At 44.8% G+C, this 26,272-nt stretch overlaps 1 protein-coding gene across 1 annotated transcript in view; it reads right to left on the bottom strand.

Annotated features, from left to right (window-relative positions):
• The window catches only part of syne1a (spectrin repeat containing, nuclear envelope 1a), a 212,702-nt gene that overhangs the window by 152,894 nt on the left and 33,536 nt on the right, over positions 1–26,272 (bottom strand). Inside the window, exons 4-21 of the mRNA XM_036975988.1 lie at positions 25,958–26,041; positions 23,418–23,438; positions 23,106–23,198; positions 22,743–22,912; positions 22,353–22,549; positions 19,117–19,238; positions 8,525–8,632; positions 7,664–7,801; positions 7,148–7,312; positions 6,886–6,998; positions 6,519–6,687; positions 6,234–6,330; positions 3,459–3,664; positions 2,693–2,857; positions 2,295–2,447; positions 1,864–2,007; positions 1,303–1,485; positions 986–1,144 (exon numbers count right to left, since the gene is read on the bottom strand). Coding sequence (XP_036831883.1) covers positions 986–1,144; positions 1,303–1,485; positions 1,864–2,007; positions 2,295–2,447; positions 2,693–2,857; positions 3,459–3,664; positions 6,234–6,330; positions 6,519–6,687; positions 6,886–6,998; positions 7,148–7,312; positions 7,664–7,801; positions 8,525–8,632; positions 19,117–19,238; positions 22,353–22,549; positions 22,743–22,912; positions 23,106–23,198; positions 23,418–23,438; positions 25,958–26,041 — 2,487 coding nt within the window. The remainder of the gene's footprint in view (positions 1–985; positions 1,145–1,302; positions 1,486–1,863; positions 2,008–2,294; positions 2,448–2,692; positions 2,858–3,458; positions 3,665–6,233; positions 6,331–6,518; positions 6,688–6,885; positions 6,999–7,147; positions 7,313–7,663; positions 7,802–8,524; positions 8,633–19,116; positions 19,239–22,352; positions 22,550–22,742; positions 22,913–23,105; positions 23,199–23,417; positions 23,439–25,957; positions 26,042–26,272) is intronic.

Raw genomic sequence — 26,272 nt, 5'->3', positions numbered from 1 at the left:
ACATGACAGCAACACAACATGACAACACAACATAGTAGCAACACAACATGACCACACAACATGGCAGCCATACAACATGACAACACAACATGGCAGCAACACAACATGACAACACAACATAACAACAACACAACATGGCAGCAACACAACATGACAGCAACACAACATAACAACAACACAACATGGCAGCAACACAACATGGCAGCAACACAACATAACAACAACACAACATGACAGCAACACAACATAACAACAACACAACATGGCAGCAACACAACATGGCAGCAACACAACACAACAACACAACATGACAGCAACACAACATGACAACACAACATAGTAGCAACACAACATGACCACACAACATGGCAGCCATACAACATGACAACACAACATGGCAGCAACACAACATGACAACACAACATAGTAGCAACACAACATAACAACGACACAACATGACAGCAACACAACCTAACAACAACACAACATGGCAGCAACACAACATGGCAGCAACACAACACAACGTGACAACACAACATGACAGCAACACAACATGACAACACAACATAGTAGCAACACAACATGACCACACAACATGGCAGCCATACAACATGACAACACAACATGGCAGCAACACAACATGACAACACAACATGGCAGCAACACAACATGACAATAACACAACATGGCAGCAACACAACATAGCAGCAACACAACATGACAATAACACAACATGGCAGCAACACAACATGACAACACAACATGGCAGCCATACAACATGACCACACAACTTGGCAGCAACACAACATGACAACACAACATGGCAGCCATACAACATGACAACACAACATGGCAGCAGCACACCATGGTAGCAGCACAAACATGGCACAAATATTGTTAGGCACAGCCAACATTACGCAATGTCATGGGTAATGTAGTTCCTATGTGTAGTTCCTATATGACACCTGAGTACAGTAATGCTAACTTGTGCAGAGGTCTGAATCTCGGCCACTCTCTTCTGCAGGAGGGTCTGGTCGAAGTTCCTCAGGGCCTTGCTGGAGGAGAGCGTCCTCTGCAGGGAGTGGAGGTTCCTCTCAATCACAGATAAACACATCTTACAGCTCTGCTGCTGGCTCAGGAGGTCCTGGGGGAGCAGAGGGAGTACAGTAGATATATAAACTCACCCAGAGTGGGATATACAGACTCACTTTTATTTATACACAACCATACACACACAGGAAAGGACACACACACAAAAACACATACACACATACACACACACACCCTAGTCCCCTAGCTCACCTGCCACTTGTGTTTGTGTTGTCCTTGGACCTGGGCCTGTGGCTTTGGGTCTCTGCCTGCTGCAGTGATCCGGATGGCCCTCTCCAGAGCCTGGTAGAAGCCTGTGATGTGCTTCTCCATTTCCTCCAGCAGGGGGAGCAGTCCATGGCACTCCCTCACCAGAGAAGGGCACCTCTCCCTCACCTTGGGACAGAGACAGGGGGAACAAGGCTCCATGAGAATCAATAGTGTCCATAATTAGAATGCAGCAGAGGGATCAGAGAGAGGGAGGTAATTCATTCCTAGAGAGATCCAGTATAAGGAAATAAACTTTTGTAGCATTGTACAGAAAAGTCTGAGCCGTTTGGGTAAAACACTTGAGTAAATCCTCTATGGAAATACGGCATTAAGATCATTTTAGTCCATTGTTTGTAGGTGATGAACAAAAGAGTATCAAGATTAGAATAAGAAGCTTTTGGAAAAGTCACCCCAGTACATTGCAGTAGCTGACACTGGCAAATGGAAGATTTGAGGCAGGAAAGGATTAATAAAATGTCATTTTTACCCTCTGGTGATACCAACCTTACTGAGTTGACCTTTGACCGTTGTCATAGTAGCCATGGCCTTGGCGCCCTCCTCCTGCGGGGCATCCTTGGACAGGAGCTGGGCACTGCAGGCAGCCAACTTGTACTGAGTCTCCATGGCAACAACCTTTTTCTTGGTGTTCTGAGTGGGAGATGTGAAAGTAAAGAAGGAGAAATCTCATCTTAGTCGTGTGTTTACAAGGGCTAGATTCAATCAGAGGTGAAGCAATGTTTGTGGAATATTGACTGGATCTACTCTGTGGCTTATAGAGAAAGCTGGAAGGCTATCTAGCACAGTATGTTTACAGAAGCAAACAGCATTCTGAACACAGAATAAAATATAGGTTTGCATGCTACTTCATAAAAACTGCTTAGACAATATGACAATGCAGTTTGTATGTGCATTTACATAGCCTACTCATGTCCTACCTCCACATCCTGTAGGAAAGACCTGATGTTGAGGAAGGAGACCTGTACAGGGGCGTTGAGCTTCACCTCTGCACCGTCCAGCAGCTCCCTCAGGGCAGAGATGGCCCTCATGTGGTCCCTCCTACACTTGTCCAGCTCGTCTTCACGGGCGTACTGCAGAGACAGGGGGCACAGTGTGTTGGTTTGAGACTTAATGTGCGCTGCTGTGGCTGTAACCAGTGTGTCTTTGTCAAGTGTGTTCAGTTACCTGCATCAATGGCCATAGGGCATGTATGCTCATTTATCTGCATCTCTGATGGGTCTTAATGTGCCACTACCTACCTGTGTGTCCCATAGCTTATGTCCAACAGGTCTAATAGTGTGATCAGTTTGTTCTGTCTCCATGAAAGCTCCGTTACCTGTTTGACTTTGACGAACAGGTCCCTCCATCTCCCGTTGAGCAGGAGAAGCTGCTGTTTCAGGTCACGTGACACAGTCTCGTCACATGTCTCAATCAAGAAGTTCCCTGCGTCGTTCATCACAGAGTGCTGATCTATCCACTGAGAAAGGTTGCGGAAGAACTCCTGAGAGAGAGGAGAGAGAGAGAGAGAGAGGGAGAGAGAGAGAGAGAGAGAGAGGGAGAGAGAGAGAGAGAGAGAGAGAGAGGGAGAGAGAGAGAGAGAGAGAGAGAGAGAGAGGGAGAGAGAGAGAGATGGGAGGAGGAATGTAAAAAGATTGAAGGACAGAGAGAGTAATGACATTAATGACATTGGGTATTCATTGAGTGGTTGGGGTAATTATCTGTCTTGTCCCCAGTGGTTTGGTTATTAGGGTTATACAGTATTCTGGCAGCTGGGGTATCCATGGTGACCTGACAGCTGGGACGTCCTCAGTGACATGGGGAAGTTGGAGGGAATCTTGACGGTTGGTTGGAAGATGATTTGGATGTTGAAATCGAATAAATATTTTTGAAATTAGGGTGTCAGAAATGGATATATCAGAAGATGTTAAGGTCAAAGACCCCCCCCCCAAAAGAGCTTTCACCCCTTTTCTCAGGTCCATTTTCAGAAAAGCAGAAGTTAAGGTGTGGTTGTTTCATTGGTGACATGCTAGGCCTAGATCAATCTACAATGTTTATAAGCAGGTGAATGGGGATCAAGTGAGGGGGTCTACAGTAAGACATACCCGTTTTATGTTTTCAGGCTGGCTGAGTGCTCCCTCTGCATCCTCAAGCCAGGCCTGTAGAGAGGCCACAGTGCAGCTGTACCTCTCCCAGTTAGAGAGCACCTCATCCAGCATGCTCCTTACACTGCGCACCTCCACAGACAGACTCCTCCACTGGGTCAACACCTCCCGCATGAACCTCCTAACCCCTGCCTCGCCTTCATCCACTGGGAGAGGAGGAGACATAGAGACATGGGATAAATACACAGACATGCACACACACGCACACACACGCACGCATACACACAGGGTAGTGAGAGAGATCAAACAAGGTCTCTTGGCAAACCTATTTGAATGAAAACAGTGGTTATAAATATAGAATATCAATAATCAGAGGAAAAAGGAATCCACACAGTACATTCATATGCACATCAAGACTACAGAATGCTGGTGTGTTCTTTAGAACTGACAAATGAGTCCAAAGAGGAAACCCAATTACATCTGCACATCAAGCTAGTGCAATCATTCCAAATGGCAGAAAACATACTGTACCCGTTCTGCAATCATTCCAAATGGCAGAAAACATACTGTACCCGTTCTGCAATCATTCCAAATGGCAGAAAACATACTGTACCCGTTCTGCAATCATTCCAAATGGCAGAAAACATACTGTACCCGTTCTGCAATCATTCCAAATGGCAGAAAACATACTGTACCCGTTCTGCAATCATTCCAAATGGCAGAAAACATACTGTACCCGTTCTGCAATCATTCCAAATGGCAGAAAACATACTGTACCCGTTCTGCAATCATTCCAAATGGCAGAAAACATACTGTACCCGTTCTGCAATCATTCCAAATGGCAGAAAACATACTGTACCCGTTCTGCAATCATTCCAAATGGCAGAAAACATACTGTACCCGTTCTGCAATCATTCCAAATGGCAGAAAACATACTGTACCCGTTCTGCAATCATTCCAAATGGCAGAAAACATACTGTACCCGTTCTGCAATCATTCCAAATGGCAGAAAACATACTGTACCCGTTCTGCAATCATTCCAAATGGCAGAAAACATACTGTACCCGTTCTGCAATCATTCCAAATGGCAGAAAACATACTGTACCCGTTCTGCAATCATTCCAAATGGCAGAAAACATACTGTACCCGTTCTGCAATCATTCCAAATGGCAGAAAACATACTGTACCCGTTCTGCAATCATTCCAAATGGCAGAAAACATACTGTACCCGTTCTGCAATCATTCCAAATGGCAGAAAACATACTGTACCCGTTCTGCAATCATTCCAAATGGCAGAAAACATACTGTACCCGTTCTGCAATCATTCCAAATGGCAGAAAACATACTGTACCCGTTCTGCAATCATTCCAAATGGCAGAAAACATACTGTACCCGTTCTGCAATCATTCCAAATGGCAGAAAACATACTGTACCCGTTCTGCAATCATTCCAAATGGCAGAAAACATACTGTACCCGTTCTGCAATCATTCCAAATGGCAGAAAACATACTGTACCCGTTCTGCAATCATTCCAAATGGCAGAAAACATACTGTACCCGTTCTGCAATCATTCCAAATGGCAGAAAACATACTGTACCCGTTCTGCAATCATTCCAAATGGCAGAAAACATACTGTGCCCGTTCTGCAATCATTCCAAATGGCAGAAAACATACTGTACCCGTTCTGCAATCATTCCAAATGGCAGAAAACATACTGTACCCGTTCTGCAATCATTCCAAATGGCAGAAAACATACTGTACCCGTTCTGCAATCATTCCAAATGGCAGAAAACATACTGTACCCGTTCTGCAATCATTCCAAATGGCAGAAAACATACTGTACCCGTTCTGCAATCATTCCAAATAGCAGAAAACATACTGTACCCGTTCTGCAATCATTCCAAATGGCAGAAAACATACTGTACCCGTTCTGCAATCATTCCAAATGGCAGAAAACATACTGTACCCGTTCTGCAATCATTCCAAATGGCAGAAAACATACTGTACCCGTTCTGCAATCATTCCAAATGGCAGAAAACATACTGTACCCGTTCTGCAATCATTCCAAATGGCAGAAAACATACCGTACCCGTTCTGCAATCATTCGAGGGCTATCCTTCAGAAATAACCAGGAGATGAGCCTGAACCTGACCAATCAAATCACAGCAAACCCACCACCAGCTGGGGCTGGACTCACTCATGGGGAGCCTCATTTTTCGGAGGTCGACCAATCACGTTTCAGATTGTCAGATACACCTCAGTTCTTCTCCCCTGCATACCCTAATATAAAGCCTGCAGGGCTGGAACTGAATGAAATCAACAAGCTAGCTACCGTAGCATGTTAGTGCCCAGAGACAGCAAAAGTAGAGCAGCTCGGCTAATGGGGTCGAATTCCCCACTGAGAGCTGAGAGTGGAGAAACCTCATTTAGACTTTAGCCTGGAGAGGACAAACCACTATAAAAGACAGGGAGGATAGAAGATGCTGGACGATAGTGGGTGATTGGCTATTGAGCCATTCTTGGGAAATTGATCAGAGGTGATATATCGGTAAAATATTCAGTACTGGAAATGGTGGTGGGCTAGATATGGAGATTTAGGCCCCAGGGTCCCGATAAGATTAAGTGGTCTAAAATTGGCAATAAATACTGCCTAAATCAAAAGGGAAAAGACAAAGAAAGTAGCTTGTCAGGTAGGTGGTGTAGATAGGAAAAGGTAGAGGGATCAGATAATGAGGTAAAATTTGTCAAATGAAGCTTGATCTTGTAAAAACTCACCTGTGCCATCAGCCTTGACATAGAGCTCAGAAGACTGTTTCAGAGTCTGGAACAATGTCTCGTACTGCTCAAAGAACTGCTGTCCTTCAACAAATGACTGAATGAGAGAGGAGAAACTAAATAAGTGGGTGATTAGGATAACATTCAGGGCATGTTTTTTCTCTAACCTAGATAACATTATACCCATTCATTCAAAAATCATTTACATGAAACTAATGTGGGAAAGTAAGATGAAATAGTGGTGACATTTAAAAGTAGAGCAATACTGTATATTGTTGGACTTACAACATAGTTCTGTAACATTAACTCCACTGACTCTCGTCGGCCATATTTGATGATCCAGGATTTGAGCTTGGACTCTGCCAGCATCAGGAACGCCTGCATGTGGTGTTTATTCTCCCAGAACTCCATCTTGGCCAGATGAATGTTTGACGAAGTCGATACAAAGTTCATTCTAAAAGACAAAATACTGAATGGTCAACATGTGAGCATAGAATGTACAATGTACAAGCTAAACCAGCTACGTTAGTGCTGGTAATCTGGTCAATGTTCTGTAAATAAATCATGGGGTTGGGATGGGAGATGAGTGGTTTGGGTGTTAAATGGTTGTTCAGGGAAACCTGGGCCATTTGGTTGCCACGATAAGACCCACCTCTCTGCCATGTCCTGCAGCTGCTCTTGGGGGACAGGGACTCCGTTGACACTTCTGTCTTTATGGATCCTCTGGAAGACCTGCTGGTGACCTTCAAGACCTTTGAGCATGTCCTGTAGACAGACACACACAAGCAGAGAATAGTACAGTCATTACACCCTGTGTTACGGTACAGCCATTACATAGTACATAACAACTGACCTAATAAGGATGTGTGTAACGTTAAATGGACTCGCATTGTCACCTTGCTCACATTGCCCACCTTGTGTTGCTCCAGGGTCATGTGGACAGTGTTTGATGTCGCGTCAGATGTCTGTTGAATAGTGACCTCCTGTCGGAGTGCCCCCTCAGCCTGGTGCAGCCACTCCCCCACCACACCCAGGGGGGCGGGCAGAGCCCTGTCCAGCTGCAGGTGCCACCCTAGGAGCTGTAGGGAGGAGGTTACAATGTCAGTCAACGAGCTATTGTCAAGTTACCTTGTCTCTGACTGCCTGTCTGAATGCTGGTGGGAACTTTTGCAGTACAAATGAAAAAAAAGAGTCCCACACTTATCTCTCCTTGTTGTGGATTTATTTCAATGTTTCGGCTAAAAAGCCTTCAAATGACGCAGCTCACTGTTTGGTTGACTGGAGATTTGACTGAGTACTTGGTCAGGTATTTGATTAGGCCCCTCTTAATGTTTGCTTGTGTCCTTGAGAGCTAGGTTGTACCAGCATACACCCTACTCTACTCTACTCTACTCCACAACAGTAACAGAGGTCCCGTCCCAGACACTTACCCTGTTGGACACTCTGTCCCAGGCCTGTTTAACCAGAGCCTGGTCCACGGTCAACATCCCATCCTTCTGCGTGGACTGGACCGCAGCCTCCACCTGCTTCCTATTCATCTCCAATTGAACACGTACACTCTTAAAGGACTGATGGAGAGAGAGAGAGAGAGAGAGAGAGAGAGAGAGAGAGAGAGAGAGGGAGAGAGAGAGAGAGAGAGACAGAGAGAGAGAGAGAGAGAGAGAGAGAGACAGAGAGAGAGAGAGAGAGAGAGAGAGAGAGAGGGTGGGGTGTCCACAGATGGAATGGTTATTTCCTGATCATGTGGCCTGACAAGGAAAACCTTTGGGTCCTAGTTATATCCCAAACACACATACAATACAAGTACTGTAAAATATACTGCCTGGAACACATACAGTACACGTACTGTAAAATATACTGCCTGGAACACATACAGTACACGTACTGTAAAATATACTGTAAAACTTACTGTAAAATATACTGCCTGGAACACATACAGTACACATACTGTAAAATATACTATAAAATATACTGTAAAATATACTGCATGGAACACATACACTTTTCCCTCTTTCACAGATCATACATTCATGGAATCTGTCAAAAACGTGCACAATAGAAAGAGGAAATAAGGAAATCCCACACTGTGTTGAATATGTAATGTATCCTGGGGCTTTGGTACTGTATAAGCCAGATAGGGTAGAAATACGGCAGCAGCAGCAGTCTGATCCCTGCAGTGGAATACCACTGATTAGCCTGATAATGGAAGTGTCTGTGCCCGGTGTGTGTGTGTGTGTGTGTGTGTGTGTGTGTGTGTGTGTGTGTGTGTGTGTGTGTGTGTTCTAGATCACCTGATACTGCTGGCTGAGGTTGCCCTTGGTCTCCTGAGTACGTGCTGTGTCTAGCTCCAGCTGATCCAGCCAGGTCTTCAGCTCCCTCAGGCCCTTGCGCTGCTCTCTCTGGGTGGCCGGGGAGAGGAGGGAGGAGAGAGGAAGGGAACAATGAAAGTAAAAAACGAAGCAGGGAATGTGGGATAGATATAAGGAGGGAGGAAGGGGAATACATGGAAAGGAAAGAACGAGTGATAGAAGAGAGGAAGTGAGAATGCAATGCAGGGACAGAGGGAGAGATGGTAGGTAGAAGGATAACAAGGGAAGAGGGGAGTGAAGGAATAAGAGGGATGGGGAGAAGAGAGGGCAGAGAGGAAACATGTGGGAGGTAATCAAATATGTTGCCCAGCAGGGCAAATTCGCCAGACTCACAGCTGCCAAAAACACACTGTTAATTCAGCCAATTCACTTCAAACACCGCTACTAATATTTCACTGGATTCGTTTTGAATACTTACAGCGCCTTCAGAAAGTATTCATACCCCTTGACTTACTCCAAATTGTGTTGTGTTACAGCCTGAATTAAAAAATATACAAACAATACTCCATAATGACAAAGCGAAAACCTGTTTTTAGACATTTTTGCAAATGTATTAAAAATGATATACACCCATGAGTTAGAATCCCCTTTGGCAGTGATTACAGCTGGGAGGATTTCTGGGTAAATCTCTAAGAGCTTTGGCCACCTGGACTGTAAAATATTTGCACATTATTCAAGCTCTTGTCAAGTTGGTTGTTGATCATTGCTAGACAGCCATTTTCAAGTCTTGCCATAGATTTTGAAGCCAATTTAAGTCAAAAGTGGAACTAGGCCACTCAGGACCATTCAATATCGTCTTGGTAAGTGTCTGTTGGAAAGCAGACTGACTCCAGTGTATATTTAGCCAGGTTATTGTCCTGCTGAAAGGTGAATTTGTCTCCCAGTGTCTGTTGGAAAGCAGACTGAACCAGGTTTTCCTCTAGGATTTTGCTTAGCTCTATTCCATTTATTATCAAAAAGAAACTCCCCAATCATTGCCGATGACAACCATGCCCATAACATGATGCAGCCACCACCATCGTTCTCAGTAATGTGTTGTGTTAGATTTGCCTCAAATATAACGCATTGCATTCAGGACATAATTTTCCCTTCTTTGCCACATTTTTTGCAAACAGGATGCATGTTTTGGAATATATATTCTGTACAGGCTTCCTTCTTTTCACTCTGTAATTTAGGTTAGTATTGTGGGTAACTACAATGTTGTTGATCCATCCTCACTTTTCTCCTATCATAGCCATTAAACTCTGTAACTGTTTTAAAGTCACCATTGGCCTCATGGTGAAATCCCTGAGAGGTTTCCTTCCTCTCTGGCAACTGAGTTTGGAAAGAACCCTGCACTCTTAGAAAAAAGGTGCTATCTAGAACCGAACATAGTTCTTTAACTTTTTCCATAGGAGAACCCTTTGAAGAACCTTTTTGGGTTCCAGGTAGAACCCTTTTCACTTCCATGTAAAACCTTTTACACAGATGGATCTACATGGAACCAAAAAGAGTTATACCTGGAAACAAATGGGGTTCTACCTGGAAACAAAAAGGGTTCTACCTGGAAACAAAATGGGTTCTACCTGGAAACAAACAGGGTTCTACCTGGAAACAAAATGGGTTCTACCTGGAAACAAAAAGGGTTCTACCTGGAAACAAAATGGGTTCTACCTGGAAACAAAATTGGTTCTACCTGTAAACAAAAAGGGTTCTACCTGGAAACAAAATGGGTTCTACCTGGAAACAAAAAGGGTTCTCTTATGGGGACAGCCGAATAACCATTTTTGGAATCCGTTTTCTAAGAGTGTGTATCCTCGTAGTGACTGGGTGTATTGATACAGGTGTATTTAATAACTTCACCAGGCTCAAAGGGATACTGAATGTCTGCTTGAATAAGTGCCCTTCTTTGCATGTCATGGTCTCCCTGGTCTTTGTGGTTGAATCTGTGTTTGAAATTCACTGCTCGACTGAGGGACATTACAGGTGACTATTATTGCACACAGAGTGAGTCCATGGAACTTATTGTGTGACTTGTAAAGCACATTTTTACTCCTGAACTTATTTAGGTTTGCTATAACAAAGGGGTTGAATACTTATTGACTCAAAACTTTTCAGCTTTTCATGTTTTATTAATTTTGAAAAATGTTGACATTATGGGGTATTGTGTGTTGGCCAGTGACACAAAATCTCAATTTAATTCATTTTAAATTCAGGCTGTAACACAACAAAATGTGGAAAAAGTCAAGGGGTGTGAATACTTCCCGAAGATACTGTATGATGACAAGTTAGTTAGTTCAACAGTCCATTCAATTTTAACACTCCCTATTCAGTTTCAGTCCATTCTATTTTAACACTCCCTATTCAGTTTCAGTCCATTCTATTTTAACACTCCCTATTCAGTTTCAGTCCATTCTATTTTAACACTCCCTATTCAGTTTCAGTCCATTCTATTTTAACACTCCCTATTCAGTTGCAGTCCATTCTATTTTAACACTCCCTATTCAGTTTCAGTCCATTCAATTTTAACACTCCCTATTCAGTTTCAGTCCATTCTATTTTAACACTATTCAGTTTCAGTCTATTCTATTTTAACGCTCCCTATTCAGTTTCAGTCCATTCTATTTTAACACTCCCTATTCAGTTTCAGTCCATTCTATTTTAACACTCCCTATTCAGTTTCAGTCCATTCTATTTTAACACTCCCTATTCAGTTTCAGTCCATTCAATTTTAACACTCCCTATTCAGTTTCAGTCCATTCTATTTTAACACTCCCTATTCAGTTTCAGTCCATTCTATTTTAACACTCCCTATTCAGTTTCAGTCCATTCTATTTTAACACTCCCTATTCAGTTTCAGTCCATTCTATTTTAACACTATTCAGTTTCAGTCCATTCTATTTTAACGCTCCCTATTCAGTTTCAGTCCATTCTATTTTAACACTCCCTATTCAGTTTCAGTCCATTCTATTTTAACACTCCCTATTCAGTTTCAGTCCATTCTATTTTAACACTCCCTATTCAGTTTCAGTCCATTCAATTTTAACACTCCCTATTCAGTTTCAGTCCATTCTATTTTAACACTCCCTATTCAGTTTCAGTCCATTCTATTTTAACACTCCCTATTCAGTTTCAGTCCATTCTATTTTAACACTCCCTATTCAGTTTCAGTCCATTCTATTTTAACACTCCCTATTCAGTTTCAGTCCATTCAATTTTAACACTCCCTATTCAGTTTCAGTCCATTCTATTTTAACACTATTCAGTTTCTGTTACGGTGCGTGAATGAGGACCCAAAAGCGAATTAACGTAAACAGAACTTCTTTAATAACAAAACATAGGTAGGCTCAGATGGACCGGCAGATTCCGACAGGACAGGACAAGGTTGCAGCAAACATGACGATAGTCTGGTTCAGGCATGAAAAACACAAACAAACAAGAATCCGACAAGGACAGGAGCAGAAACAGAGAGAGATATAGGGACCTAATCAGAGGGAAAAAGGGAACAGGTGGGGAACGGGGTGAATGGGTAGTTAGAGGAGACAAGGGACAGCTGGGGGAAAGCGGGGGAGAAAAGGTAACCAAACACGACCAGCAGAGGGAGACAGGGTGAAGGGAAAGGACAGAGACAAGACAACATGACAGTACATGACAGTACCCCCCCACTCACCGAGCGCCTCCTGGCGCACTCGAGGAGGAAACCTGGCGGCAACGGAGGAAATCATCAATCAGCGCACGGTCCAGCACGTCCCGAGAGGGAACCCAACTCCTCTCCTCAGGACCGTACCCCTCCCAGTCAACTAGGTACTGATGCCCACGGCCCCGAGGACGCATGTCCAAGATTTTACGGACCCTGTAGATAGGTGCGCCCTCGACAAGGATGGGGGGGGGGGGGGGGGAAGACGAGCGGGGGCGCGAAGAACGGGCTTAACACAGGAGACATGGAAGACCGGGTGGACGCGACGAAGATATCGCGGAAGAAGAAGTCGCACTGCGACAGGATTAATGACCTGAGAGATACGGAATGGACCAATGAACCGCGGGGTCAACTTGCGAGAAGCCGTCTTAAGGGGAAGGTTCTGAGTGGAGAGCCAAACTCTCTGACCGCGACAATATCTAGGGCTCTTAGTTCTACGCTTATTAGCAGCTCTCACAGTCTGCGCCCTATAACGGCAAAGTGCAGACCTGACCCTCTTCCAGGTGCGCTCGCAACGTTGGACAAAAGCCTGAGCGGAGGGGACGCTGGACTCGGCGAACTGAGAAGAGAACAACGGAGGCTGGTACCCGAGGCTACTCTGAAAAGGAGATAGCCCGGTCGCAGACGAAGGAAGCGAGTTGTGGGCGTATTCTGCCCAGGGGAGCTGTTCTGACCAAGACGCAGGGTTGCGAAAAGAAAGACTGCGTAAGATGCGACCAATAGTCTGATTGGCTCGTTCTGCTTGACCGTTAGACTGGGGGTGAAACCCGGAAGAGAGACTGACGGAAGCCCCAATCAAACGGCAAAACTCCCTCCAAAATTGAGACGTGAATTGCGGACCTCTGTCCGAAACGACGTCTGACGGAAGGCCATGAATTCTGAAAACATTCTCGATGATGATTTGTGCCGTCTCTTTAGCAGAAGGAAGCTTAGCAAGGGGAATAAAATGAGCCGCCTTAGAGAACCTGTCGACAACCGTAAGAATAACAGTCTTCCCCGCTGACGAAGGCAGTCCGGTGACAAAATCTAAGGCGATGTGAGACCACGGTCGAGAGGGAATGGGAAGCGGCCTGAGACGGCCGGCAGGAGGGGAGTTACCGGACTTAGTCTGCGCGCAGACCGAACAAGCAGCCACGAAGCGACGCGTGTCATGCTCCCGGGTGGGCCACCAAAAACGCTGGCGAATGGAAGCAAGCGTACCCCGAACGCCAGGGTGGCCGGCTAACTTGGCAGAGTGAGCCCACTGAAGAACGGCCAGACGAGTAGGGACGGGAACGAAAAGAAGGTTCCTAGGACAAGCGCGCGGCGACGGAGTTTGAGTGAGTGCTTGCTTTACCTGCCTCTCAATTCCCCAGACAGTCAACCCGACAACACGCCCCTCAGGGAGAATCCCCTCGGGGTCAGTGGAGGCTACTGAAGAACTGAAGAGACGAGATAAAGCATCAGGCTTGGTGTTCTTAGAGCCCGGACAATAAGAAATCACGAACTCGAAACGAGCGAAAAACAGCGCCCAGCGCGCCTGACGCGCATTAAGTCGTTTGGCAGAACGGATGTACTCAAGGTTCCTATGGTCAGTCCACACGACAAAAGGAACGGTCGCCCCCTCCAACCACTGTCGCCATTCGCCTAGGGCTAAGCGGATGGCGAGCAGTTCGCGGTTTCCCACATCATAGTTACGTTCCGACGGCGACAGGCGATGAGAAAAATACGCGCAAGGGTGGACCTTGTCGTCAGAGAGGGAGCGCTGAGAAAGAATGGCTCCCACGCCCACCTCTGACGCGTCAACCTCGACAACGAACTGTCTAGTGACGTCAGGTGTAACAAGGATAGGTGCGGATGTAAAACGATTCTTGAGGAGATCAAAAGCTCCCTGGGCGGAAACGGACCACTTAAAGCACGTCTTGACAGAAGTAAGGGCTGTGAGAGGCGCTGCCACCTGACCGAAATTACGGATGAAACGACGATAGAAGTTCGCGAAGCCGAGAAAGCGCTGCAGCTCGACGCGTGACTTAGGGACGGGCCAATCAATGACAGCTTGGACCTTAGCGGGATCCATCTTAATGCCTTCAGCGGAAATAACAGAACCGAGAAATGTGACGGAGGAGGCATGAAAAGAGCACTTCTCAGCCTTCACAAAAAGACAATTCTCTAAAAGGCGCTGGAGGACACGTCGAACGTGCTGAACATGAATCTGGAGTGACGGTGAAAAAATCAGGATATCGTCAAGGTAAACGAAAACAAAGATGTTCAGCATGTCTCTCAGGACATCATTGACTAATGCCTGAAAGACAGCTGGAGCGTTAGCGAGGCCGAAAGGAAGAACCCGGTATTCAAAGTGCCCTAACGGAGTGTTAAACGCCGTCTTCCACTCGTCCCCCTCCCTGATGCGCACGAGATGGTAAGCGTTACGAAGGTCCAACTTAGTGAAAAACCTGGCTCCCTGCAGGATCTCGAAGGCTGAAGACATAAGAGGAAGCGGATAACGATTCTTCACTGTTATGTCATTCAGCCCTCGATAATCTATGCAGGGGCGCAGGGACCCGTCCTTCTTCTTAACAAAAAAAAACCCCGCTCCGGCGGGAGAGGAGGAGGGGACTATGGTACCGGCGGCAAGAGCTACAGACAAATAATCTTCGAGAGCCTTACGTTCGGGAGCCGACAGAGAGTATAGTCTACCCCGGGGGGGAGTGGTTCCCGGAAGGAGATCAATACTACAATCATACGACCGGTGTGGAGGAAGAGAGGTGGCCCTGGACCGACTGAACACCGTGCGCAGATCGTGATATTCCTCCGGCACCCCTGTCAAATCACCAGGCTCCTCCTGTGAAGAAGAGACAGAGGAAACAGGAGGGATAGCAGACATTAAACATTTCACATGACAAGAGACGTTCCAGGAGAGGATAGAATTACTAGACCAATTAATGGAAGGATTATGACAAACTAGCCAGGGATGGCCCAAAACAACAGGTGTAAAAGGTGAACGAAAAATTAAAAAAGAAATGGTTTCGCTATGATTACCAGAAACAGTGAGGGTTAAAGGTAGCGTCTCACGCTGAATCCTGGGGAGAGGACTACCATCCAGGGCGAACAAGGCCGTGGACTCCCTTAACTGTCTGAGAGGAATGTCATGTTCCCGAGCCCAGGTCTCGTCCATAAAACAGCCCTCCGCCCCAGAGTCTATTAAGGCACTGCAGGAAGCTGACGAACCGGTCCAGCGTAGATGGACCGACAAGGTAGTGCAGGATCTTGAAGGAGAGACAGGAGTAGTAGCGCTCACCAGTAGCCCTCCGCTTACTGATGAGCTCTGGCTTTTACTGGACATGAAGTGACAAAATGACCAGCAGAACCGCAATAGAGACAGAGGCGGTTGGTGATTCTCCGTTCCCTCTCCTTAGTCGAGATGCGGATACCTCCCAGCTGCATAGGCTCAGCACCCGAGCCGGCAGAGGAAGATGGTAGTGATGCGGAGAGGGGGGCAACGGAGAACGCGAGCTCCTTTCCACGAGCTCGGTGACGAAGATCAACCCGTCGCTCAATGCGAATAGCGAGTCCAATCAAGGAATCCACGCTGGAAGGAACCTCCCGGGAGAGAATCTCATCCTTTACCTCTGCGCGGAGACCCTCCAGAAAACGAGCGAGCAAAGCCGGCTCGTTCCAGCCACTGGAGGCAGCAAGAGTGCGAAACTCAATAGAGTAGTCTGTTATGGATCGATTACCTTGACATAGGGCAGACAGGACCCTGGAAGCCTCCTCCCCAAAAACAGATCGATCAAAAACCCGTATCATCTCCTCCTTAAAGTCCTGATACTGGTTAGTACACTCAGCCCTTGCCTCCCAGATTGCCGTGCCCCACTCACGAGCCCGTCCAATAAGGAGAGATATGACGTAGGCGACACGAGCAGTGCTCCTGGAGTAAGTGTTGGGCTGGAGAGAAAACACAATATCACACTGGGTGAGGAACGAGCGGCATTCAGTGGGCTCCCCAGAGTAACACGGCGGGTTATTGATTCTGGGCTCCGGGGATTCGAAAGCCCTGGAAGTGGCCGGTGGATCGAGGCGGAGATGGTGAACCTGTTCTGTGAGGTTGGAGACTTGGGTGGCCAGGGTCTCAACGGCATGTCGAGCAGCAGACAATTCCTGCTCGTGTCTGCCTAGCATCGCTCCCTGGATCTCGACGGCTGAGTAGAGAGGATCCGAAGTCGCTGGGTCCATTCTTGGTCGGATTCTTCTGTTACGGTGCGTGAATGAGGACCCAAAAGCGAATTAACGTAAACAGAACTTCTTTAATAACAAAACATAGGTAGGCTCAGATGGACCGGCAGATTCCGACAGGACAGGACAAGGTTGCAGCAAACATGACGATAGTCTGGTTCAGGCATGAAAAACACAAACAAACAAGAATCCGACAAGGACAGGAGCAGAAACAGAGAGAGATATAGGGACCTAATCAGAGGGAAAAAGGGAACAGGTGGGGAACGGGGTGAATGGGTAGTTAGAGGAGACAAGGGACAGCTGGGGGAAAGCGGGGGAGAAAAGGTAACCAAACACGACCAGCAGAGGGAGACAGGGTGAAGGGAAAGGACAGAGACAAGACAACATGACAGTACATGACAGTTTCAGTCCATTCTATTTTAACGCTCCCTATTCAGTTTCAGTCCATTCTATTTTAACACTCCCTATTCAGTTTCAGTCCATTCTATTTTAACACTCCCTATTCAGTTTCAGTCCATTCTATTTTAACACTCCCTATTCAGTTTCAGTCCATTCAATTTTAACACTCCCTATTCAGTTTCAGTCCATTCTATTTTAACACTCCCTATTCAGTTTCAGTCCATTCTATTTTAACACTCCCTATTCAGTTTCAGTCCATTCAATTTTAACACTCCCTATTCAGTTTCAGTCCATTCTATTTTAACACTATTCAGTTTCAGTCCATTCTATTTTAACGCTCCCTATTCAGTTTCAGTCCATTCTATTTTAACACTCCCTATTCAGTTTCAGTCCATTCTATTTTAACACTCCCTATTCAGTTTCAGTCTATTCTATTTTAACACTCCCTATTCAGTTTCAGTCCATTCTATTTTAACACTCCCTATTCAGTTTCAGTCCATTCTATTTTAACACTCCCTATTCAGTTTCAGTCCATTCAATTTTAACACTCCCTATTCAGTTTCAGTCCATTCTATTTTAACACTATTCAGTTTCAGTCCATTCTATTTTAACACTCCCTATTCAGTTTCAGTCCATTCTATTTTAACACTCCCTATTCAGTTTCAGTCCATTCTATTTTAACACTCCCTATTCAGTTTCAGTCCATTCTATTTTAACACTCCCTATTCAGTTTCAGTCCATTCTATTTTAATACTCCCTATTCAGTTTCAGTCCATTCTATTTTAACACCCCCTATTCAGTTTCAGTCCATTCTATTTTGATCAGTCTATTCTGCTCAGCCATCCCATTGTAAGGCTTTATTCTTTATTCACATTACAGACCCTGCTAAGGGAACATATTCTCTTCTCTGAATGGCAGCCCCCTAAACACTCTACAGGGGGGGAAAAATCATATTACTAGCTGGCTAACATTCACTGTTACAGCCTAGTTAGTGTATTGTCCCTGAAATCACCACTGCCAAACCATATCTTCTTTCTTTATTTCATTAAAAAAAATGTTTTACTGAATGTAAATATACAACACAAAGTGTTACACACCTTTGTCAGTGCGGTAGAGAGTACTAACCAGTGGCTATAATCAAGGCAAGGACATATCAAAATCCTACACTGACGCAAAAGAGGCATAGTTAGAGAGACTTAATGTCAAAGCCACTCGAAGCTGAAACTGTAACCTTACAAGACCCAACCACTATGCATTCAAAACCCAAGGCTTTCCATCAAACTATCCGCCAATAAAAGGGCTCCCTGCCGAGCCCTAGCCAGCTGCGGCCATTGTCATGCTAATACAACATAGCTGTTAGCACTAATGCTAATATAATGGTAATATCACATCATATAATACAGGACTATCACCTCAGGTAAAATGAGATGTGGAAAGAAAAAAATGAATTCCCTTACCACATAAAACACTGCGAATTCCACCAGAATACAATAGTAGAGCTGGTGATTACAACAATAAAATGGAATGGTGAATGTTTAAAGTATGTAGAAACAATGTAACCTGGGTGTCAGTCTGTCTCTGCTGTAGCTGCCTCCTTTGTTGTTGTCATGCAAAACACTGACAGAGTTGGCTGAAGCAAAAACAGGCTGGCAACCGGGCTAGAAGCAGTATGTGTTCCAGCGGGGAATTACAAACATTCTAAGAATGTTCTTTTGGAACGTTTGATGGAGAACCTGCACAGTGGACAGGAATGAGGATACTAATACTTCTACAGACTGAACCTACCTCCAACATCTCCTCAATATCTCGAGGAGCAAGACCATGCTGTGGAACAGAGGCAGGCACAACAACCACAGGGATGCAGTGACCACACAGACAACACCACAGTGGAGAGAGAGAACGAGAAAAAAAGAAGAAGGGAGAGATGTCCAAAAAAGAAGTGATTGATCAACAACAGACAAGAAGACATTACATCACATCACTAAGGCGTAAGGGAATGTGAGAGGTGACAATAAGGAAAGGTTGGGTAGTTAGTGTCAGTGGTAGTGGTAAGGATTTACAGACACAGCACACACCGCAATTCTACCTGCAGGTCTGAGATAACACTTGAATAGAGGACAATAGTGGCAAATAATGTAAATAACGGAGAGAAAGAAACAATAGGAAGAGACATGGCTGTGAAGATGGAGAGAGAGGGAGCGGTGGGGAGAGGGACAGGGCTTGCTACCTCTTCCTCTGGCTGGGAGTCCGAGTCACTGTTCTGCTGGTGACCTGGGTTGGGGTGGTGCTTCAGAAACTGGGCCACGTACGTCATGATGGACTTCTCATCCGGTTTGTCAACATCCACATCTGGGGAGAAAGAAGAACAGATAGGGGTCAGTCTAGTCCCCACAACACACATAACTGTACTGAATACCAGCTGTTATGAACAACCAGATATTAGTATTAACAAAGCATTCTCAATGACATCTAATCTGGAAAAAGCTAACCATACATCACTATTTAACTCCAGCAGACTACTGAGATTAGCCATCACTGATCTTTGTAATCAAGCAGAAGAAAGCCTCTATCGCTGACAGAAACCTCAGGCAGAGGGGAAGGCCTGCCACCTTGCATCAAACTGTCATATCAGGTTTATATGGTATGTTGGTGAGCTGCTGGATGCTCTCTCTGGCACTGACTCCTCTCCAGCCCTAATGGCCCTTAATTATGGTGATGTCAAACTGGATTTGTCAGGGCTCATTCTGAGGGGCAGGCGTGAGGGAGCACAGATGCTGTTGAGAGGATTCACTCTAGAGGGATTTATCTGATACACAGGCAGGAATGTACACTAGTGAAAGCATAGTTCATCTTTGTATTGACATGGAGCGTGGCTGAAATATCAGCTTCAGGTTTGTAAAGATCTAGAAAAGTTGAAGTTTTCTAACCAGAAGTTTTCATTTCACCTCATTTTAACATTCTGTCATAAAAAGCACATGTTCAACTTAATAAAAAACATTTTTTTCCCATCTCAAGAGGTTACATTTAAGAAATGACTATATTAAGTATCTAGTAGGTACCAAATAAAGAAACAGCTTTGACCGTAAAAGCTTTGACCGTAACAGGGTTGATGACTTCATCTTAAGTCATCCATAAATCCCCCTGTAACAGGGGGAATGGAAGCTGGTTGTGTGAAACAGGGAGGACAATTGAATGCAAGCTTCACCAAAAACGGTTTTATTGTTAAAACATTTGCAGCCTGTCTATATGGGTAACGGTGTTGACGTGTTATGTTCAACCCTCTCAGATGTCCATCACAAAACACCAGAACATGGCCCAGAAGAGAAGATCCAGCTCACCTGCTTTTACACTATGATTTGACTATTAGATGTTCAATGTAAAAAAATATACAGTGCCTTGCGAAAGTATTCGGCCCCCTTGAACTTTGCGACCTTTTGCCACATTTCAGGCTTCAAACATAAAGATATAAAACTGTATTTTTTGTGAAGAATCAACAACAAGTGGGACACAATCATGAAGTGGAACGACATTTATTGGATATTTCAAACTTTTTTAACAAATCAAAAACTGAAAAATTGGGCGTGCAAAATTATTCAGCCCCCTTAAGTTAATACTTTGTAGCGCCACCTTTTGCTGCGATTACAGCTGTAAGTCGCTTGGGGTATGTCTCTATCAGTTTTGCACATCGAGAGACTGAAATTTTTTCCCATTCCTCCTTGCAAAACAGCTCGAGCTCAGTGAGGTTGGATGGAGAGCATTTGTGAACAGCAGTTTTCAATTCTTTCCACAGATTCTCGATTGGATTCAGGTCTGGACTTTGACTTGGCCATTCTAACACCTGGATATGTTTATTTTTGAACCATTCCATTGTAGATTTTGCTTTATGTTTTGGATCATTGTCTTGTTGGAAGACAAATCTCCGTCCCAGTCTCAGGTCTTTTGCAGACTCATCAGGTTTTCTTCCAGAATGGTCCTGTATTTGGCTCCATCCATCTTCCCATCAATTTTAACCATCTTCCCTGTCCCTGCTGAAGAAAAGCAGGCCCAAACCATGATGCTGCCACCACCATGTTTGACAGTGGGGATGGTGTGTTCAGCTGTGTTGCTTTTACGCCAAACATAACGTTTTGCATTGTTGCCAAAAAGTTCAATTTTGGTTTCATCTGACCAGAGCACCTTCTTCCACGTTTGGTGTGTCTCCCAGGTGGCTTGTGGCAAACTTTAAACTACACTTTTTATGGATATCTTTAAGAAATAGCTTTCTTCTTGCCACTCTTCCATAAAGGCCAGATTTGTGCAATATACGACTGATTGTTGTCCTATGGACAGAGTCTCCCACCTCAGCTGTAGATCTCTGCAGTTCATCCAGAGTGATCATGGGCCTCTTGGCTGATCAGTCTTCTCCTTGTATGAGCTGAAAGTTTAGAGGGACGGCCAGGTCTTGGTAGATTTGCAGTGGTCTGATACTCCTTCCATTTCAATATTATCGCTTGCACAGTGCTCCTTGGGATGTTTAAAGCTTGGGAAATCTTTTTGTATCCAAATCCGGCTTTAAACTTCTTCACAACAGTATCTCGGACCTGTCTGGTGTGTTCCTTGTTCTTCATGATGCTCTCTGCGCTTTTACCAGACCACTGAGACTATCACAGTGCAGGTGCATTTATACAGAGACTTGATTACACACAGGTGGATTGTATTTATCATCATTAGTCATTTAGGTCAACATTGGATCATTCAGAGATCCTCACTGAACTTCTGGAGAGAGTTTGCTGCACTGAAAGTAAAGGGGCTGAATAATTTTGCACGCCCAATTTTTCAGTTTTTGATTTGTTAAAAAAGTTTGAAATATCCAATAAATGTCGTTCCACTTCATGATTGTGTCCCACTTGTTGTTGATTCTTCACAAAAAAATACAGTTTTATATCTTTATGTTTGAAGCCTGAAATGTGGCAAAAGGTCGCAAAGTTCAAGGGGGCCGAATATTTTCGCAAGGCACTGTATATATAGTTTCACTGTATTAAAATGACAGTTCAGTTCACGTAACAGGGTTGACCTTAAAATGAGGGAACGTTTTCTTTCCCTTAAAATTAATCACTAATCACATGAAATAAATAGTAATCTAGAGAAATGGCTTTGTCAAAGCAACAAAATAACTTTACAATGATGGTGAACTTGGATAAATGTTAGGATTAAGTGGGCTAGTATCTTCCCAGAAGTCACAGAGGATGCATAGACGGACATGTCAAAATGCTGAATTAAGTCTTTATTCAAATAAAAAAACAGATTTATTGAATTTTCCATGTGTTCTATATTAAAGGGCACTCAATTTAATATAACATGCTTTTTCAATGTTTGTGCACAATTTCTATATAACATTTTAAAGGCACCCAAAAGGCACTAATTTCGTGGAACGACCCACATTAATTTGCCAAACAGGAAATGACCTCTCTGGCTGTGGTTTACCTTCTGGGTCCAGTAGCTGCGGAATGCCCAGCTCAGTCTCGGCCAATGAGAAGGCTTCCTGCAGGTTCTCTCGATTGGCTCTCCTCCGCACACGCTCCATGTCGACCAGGTGGGGTCGAAGAGAGAGGATCACTGCGAAGAATGCCACACCTGTACGCCAGCTCGGCCCAAAGTCTTTCACGTCCATCCCCAGATGCCTGAAGAGACAGACAAATACAGCATTACATCAATAACACCATCACTTATTATTAGCTATCGTAATATCATTATCAGTAGCTATCACCACAACCACGATTAGTACTGGTAATAGAAGTGTTAATGTAGTTAGTAATATCATAAGTATCATCATGTTATATTGCAGTAGGTGCAGTGGCTGTAGTGTCCCCGTACTTGGTGGCGGTCTGCTGGACCCATCTGAGTAGGGCCTTCCTGGCCCCACCCTGCAGCGGGGGGAGGGGCTTCCTCTTGACAGGCGGGCTGGTGGTGTCGGAGCTGTCCACTGAGGAGGTGCTGCTAGAGAGGGCCTGGAGCGCTGGCAGGTTACTGGTCAACTCCTCTATCTGCACGACGGGAGAGAGAGCGATAGAGAGAGAGAGAATTGTTGCTATAGAAAAAGCACAGCTTTTTTGTGCCAAGAAGACAGAGTATGGCTGACTCACAAAATGAAACACCATGGCCTTTATTGTGTAATTGTGCAATAGTGCTGCATTATTTGTAGTGGGATGACACCCACCCACCACAGAGGCACTATACCTGGAAATAGAGGATTATTGTCCAAATCAACCCCAGTACGATAGATGGTCTTCCATCGACGATGTCAGTCGAGTTGATGTTGACTAGCTTGATCTGTGTCACAACATACAATATCTAGCATTATACGGTAGGATATCACACAGAAATCATATCCGTTCTAATACATACTGTTTGGAACAAATATGCACAAATTCACTCAATCTAGCAGTGGTACGATATATGGAAATACGGATACGGATTATGAACACAGTACCCAAGTGTAATATCATTCATAAAAACTTTCATGAAAACATCAAATAAGCTGGTACTAACCGGTGATCCCCTGTACGCAGACTTGAGTGAGCGTGAGAAAAAAGGAGAGAGAGAGAGGGAGCAAAAGAGAGGTAGACAGAGATTGGATGCAGTTAGAGGAGGTATATAGTATGGGTGAGTGACAGGGGGATGCCTCATCGAGTGTGAGCCAAGTGATAAAGACTCTAACAGTGAGATAACCCTGGCTGCTCTACGGCGGGCTGAGAGGACAGATCTATCACCTATACACAGGCAGCACCGGGGATTACACCCAGCAGAGAGTAGAGAGTGAGAGAGAGAGAGAGAGAGAGAGAGAGAGAGAGAGAGAGAGAGAGAGAGAGAGAGGGCAGGGGGTAGGGTATATCATAGAGAGAGAGGGCCTGGGCATTCATCATATCATCCATATCAGAGGGTATATTACAGAGGAGATGAGTCTGAGCATTAAAGGTTATCATGTTACACTGGGACTGTGGTATGGAGGAGGGACAGTACGGGGTGGGAAAGCTCCACTTGAGAGAGGGTCAGAGACTGAGCAGTACTGTACATATCATTAATGTTTCTAAATCTAAGACAGGTCTAGAGATTAGGTCTAGTAGGCAGTTTATACATAATACAGCACTTCATATCAGAATGGGGTCCTTAGACTATGTAAAGATAGTGGTTGACAGTAGATGGAGGGACACTGCTTCAACAATATGACAAAGACAGGGCATCGCATACTATTAAACATAATATTTTTGCATACCCAAACGGCCTACTATTTAGGACGCAAGTATGGATTATTTGGACACGACCAGTCTGACCAATATAACAGCTATCTGACAGAGAGAGACCAAACATCATATACTGTAGGCAACAGCAGATATTAAATCATGCTCCCATTGTGACAGATATGAGATAGGGAGATAAATGGCAAATGTGATAAAAGAGCACTGAGGATAGGAACTAAAATCAAATCTAAATACAGTCTATGGACATATAAGATTTACACGCACGCACGCACACATACACACACACCCATCCCAGCATGGCATGGCAGAGACACCCAATCTCGGTGTCTACACTCCAGACTGCAGATTATTGTTGTAGGATTTAGGGTTTAACCCTGTCTCAGTGCAGGAAGAAGCTAAATCAATGTCCCCCCAGACGCAAGCTGGGGATTTATTTATGTATATCCAAAGACATGCTATGTGGAGTATTAGCCATCTAATACTGGGAATCCATCTCATAAATTAGGTTTCCATCCAATTGGCGACACATGTGAATATTCTAAAATCAGCATGAAGAAAATATGCACATTTTTCCACCAATGGTGTGTTTCCACCAAACGGACTTGTTGCGGACACAAATCACTGCGTGATGACACAAAATGTACTTTTCATGTACAGCCTAAAAATGCAAAGTGCAATGTCCCGTGTAGCTCAGTTGGTAGAGCGTGGCAACGCCAGGATAGTAAGTTTGATTCCCATAGAGAATTAGTATGGAAAATGCACTCTGGATAAGAGCGTCTGCTAAATGACGTGAATATAACAAAAACTGTTGTGTTTAATAGCGAATGCGCCTACTCTGGTCTGGGCTCGTGCGCTCTAGCCAGCAGATACAGTGTGGGTAGGCTAGTAAACATGATGAGATCATTATGGATAAGGGAGAGAATATTTCTCTTTGTCAAATAGCAGTCAAGCATCGATCATCATGTCACCAGAATAATTTTTATTGGAAAGCAGCTTTGAGCTCATCACGGTGCACTTTCCCCACCCTGTGAAGTTCATCAAAACTTATTTCATCTGTAGCCTAATAAACTACATGGTTACCCGAGTCTTAGTGGGAAGACCACACAACATATCATTGCGTGACTCCAAGTTTACTTTGATATTATGTTTATTATATCAATATTTGCACATGAAGGCATTTCCACCGCCACTTCTCGCATAATTCATTTTACAGACACAAAAAGAGCCCACCTTCTCTAGCATATTTTGTTTTGTCGACATTTGGAATGTTTACCGACACATTTTCTGTTTCCATCAGGCCTGTCATGACATTTCTTATTCTACATGTACTTTACTCGCATACAATGGTTGGATGGAATACTGGTTATAGACATGGATCTCATGGAGTGAGGGAAAACAGTCAATTTGAGAGACAGAGAGAGAGAGATAAGGAGAAGGATGAAGGAAGATACAGCAGGGCAAAGGGAGATGGGGGGGGGGGGGGGGGTAGAGAGATGAATGTAGTAGAGAAAGAGTCATCCGGGGTCAATCTTCCTCGTTCTGACCCCAAGGCCATCACCTGAACCATGTGTGTCAAGGGAGAGGGGCAGAGGGATGGAGGGTGAGAGGGGGAGTTGGACGGAGGAGGAGGGAAGGAGAGTGGGAGAGGGTCATTGGGTTAGTGGGAGAGGGGGAGAGTGGTAGAGGGATGGAGGGGGAGAGGATTGGAGGGGGAGAGGGATGGAGGGGTAGAGGGATAGAGGGTTAGAGGGGTAAAGGGATGGAGGGGAGAGAAAGACAGGGATTGAGGAGGAGAGGAGAGGGGGAAAGGTAGAGATGGAGCACTCCTACCTTTCTGCCCTCCAGGAAGTTGAGCGCCGTGCCGATGTTGGAGACCCAGTGGATCCTCCGCAGCTTCCTCCCCTGCTCACATGGCTAGAGGGGGGAGATATATATATATATATATATATATATATATATATATAGAGAGAGAGAGAGAGAGAGAGAGAGAGAGAGAGAGAGAGAGAGAGAGAGAGAGAGAGAGAGAGAGAGAGAGAGAGAGAGAGAGAGAGAGGGGGAGATAGAGAGAGAGAGAGGGAGATAGAGACAGAGAGAGAGGGGGAGATAGAGAGAGAGAGAGAGAGAGAGAGAGAGAGAGAGAGGGGG

This window comes from Oncorhynchus mykiss, chromosome 4 (genome assembly GCF_013265735.2).
Source record: "Oncorhynchus mykiss isolate Arlee chromosome 4, USDA_OmykA_1.1, whole genome shotgun sequence".
Lineage (NCBI taxonomy): Eukaryota > Metazoa > Chordata > Actinopteri > Salmoniformes > Salmonidae > Oncorhynchus > Oncorhynchus mykiss.
The sequence above is the reverse complement of the archived record's forward strand: the minus strand, read 5'-3'. Positions and strand labels throughout refer to the sequence as shown.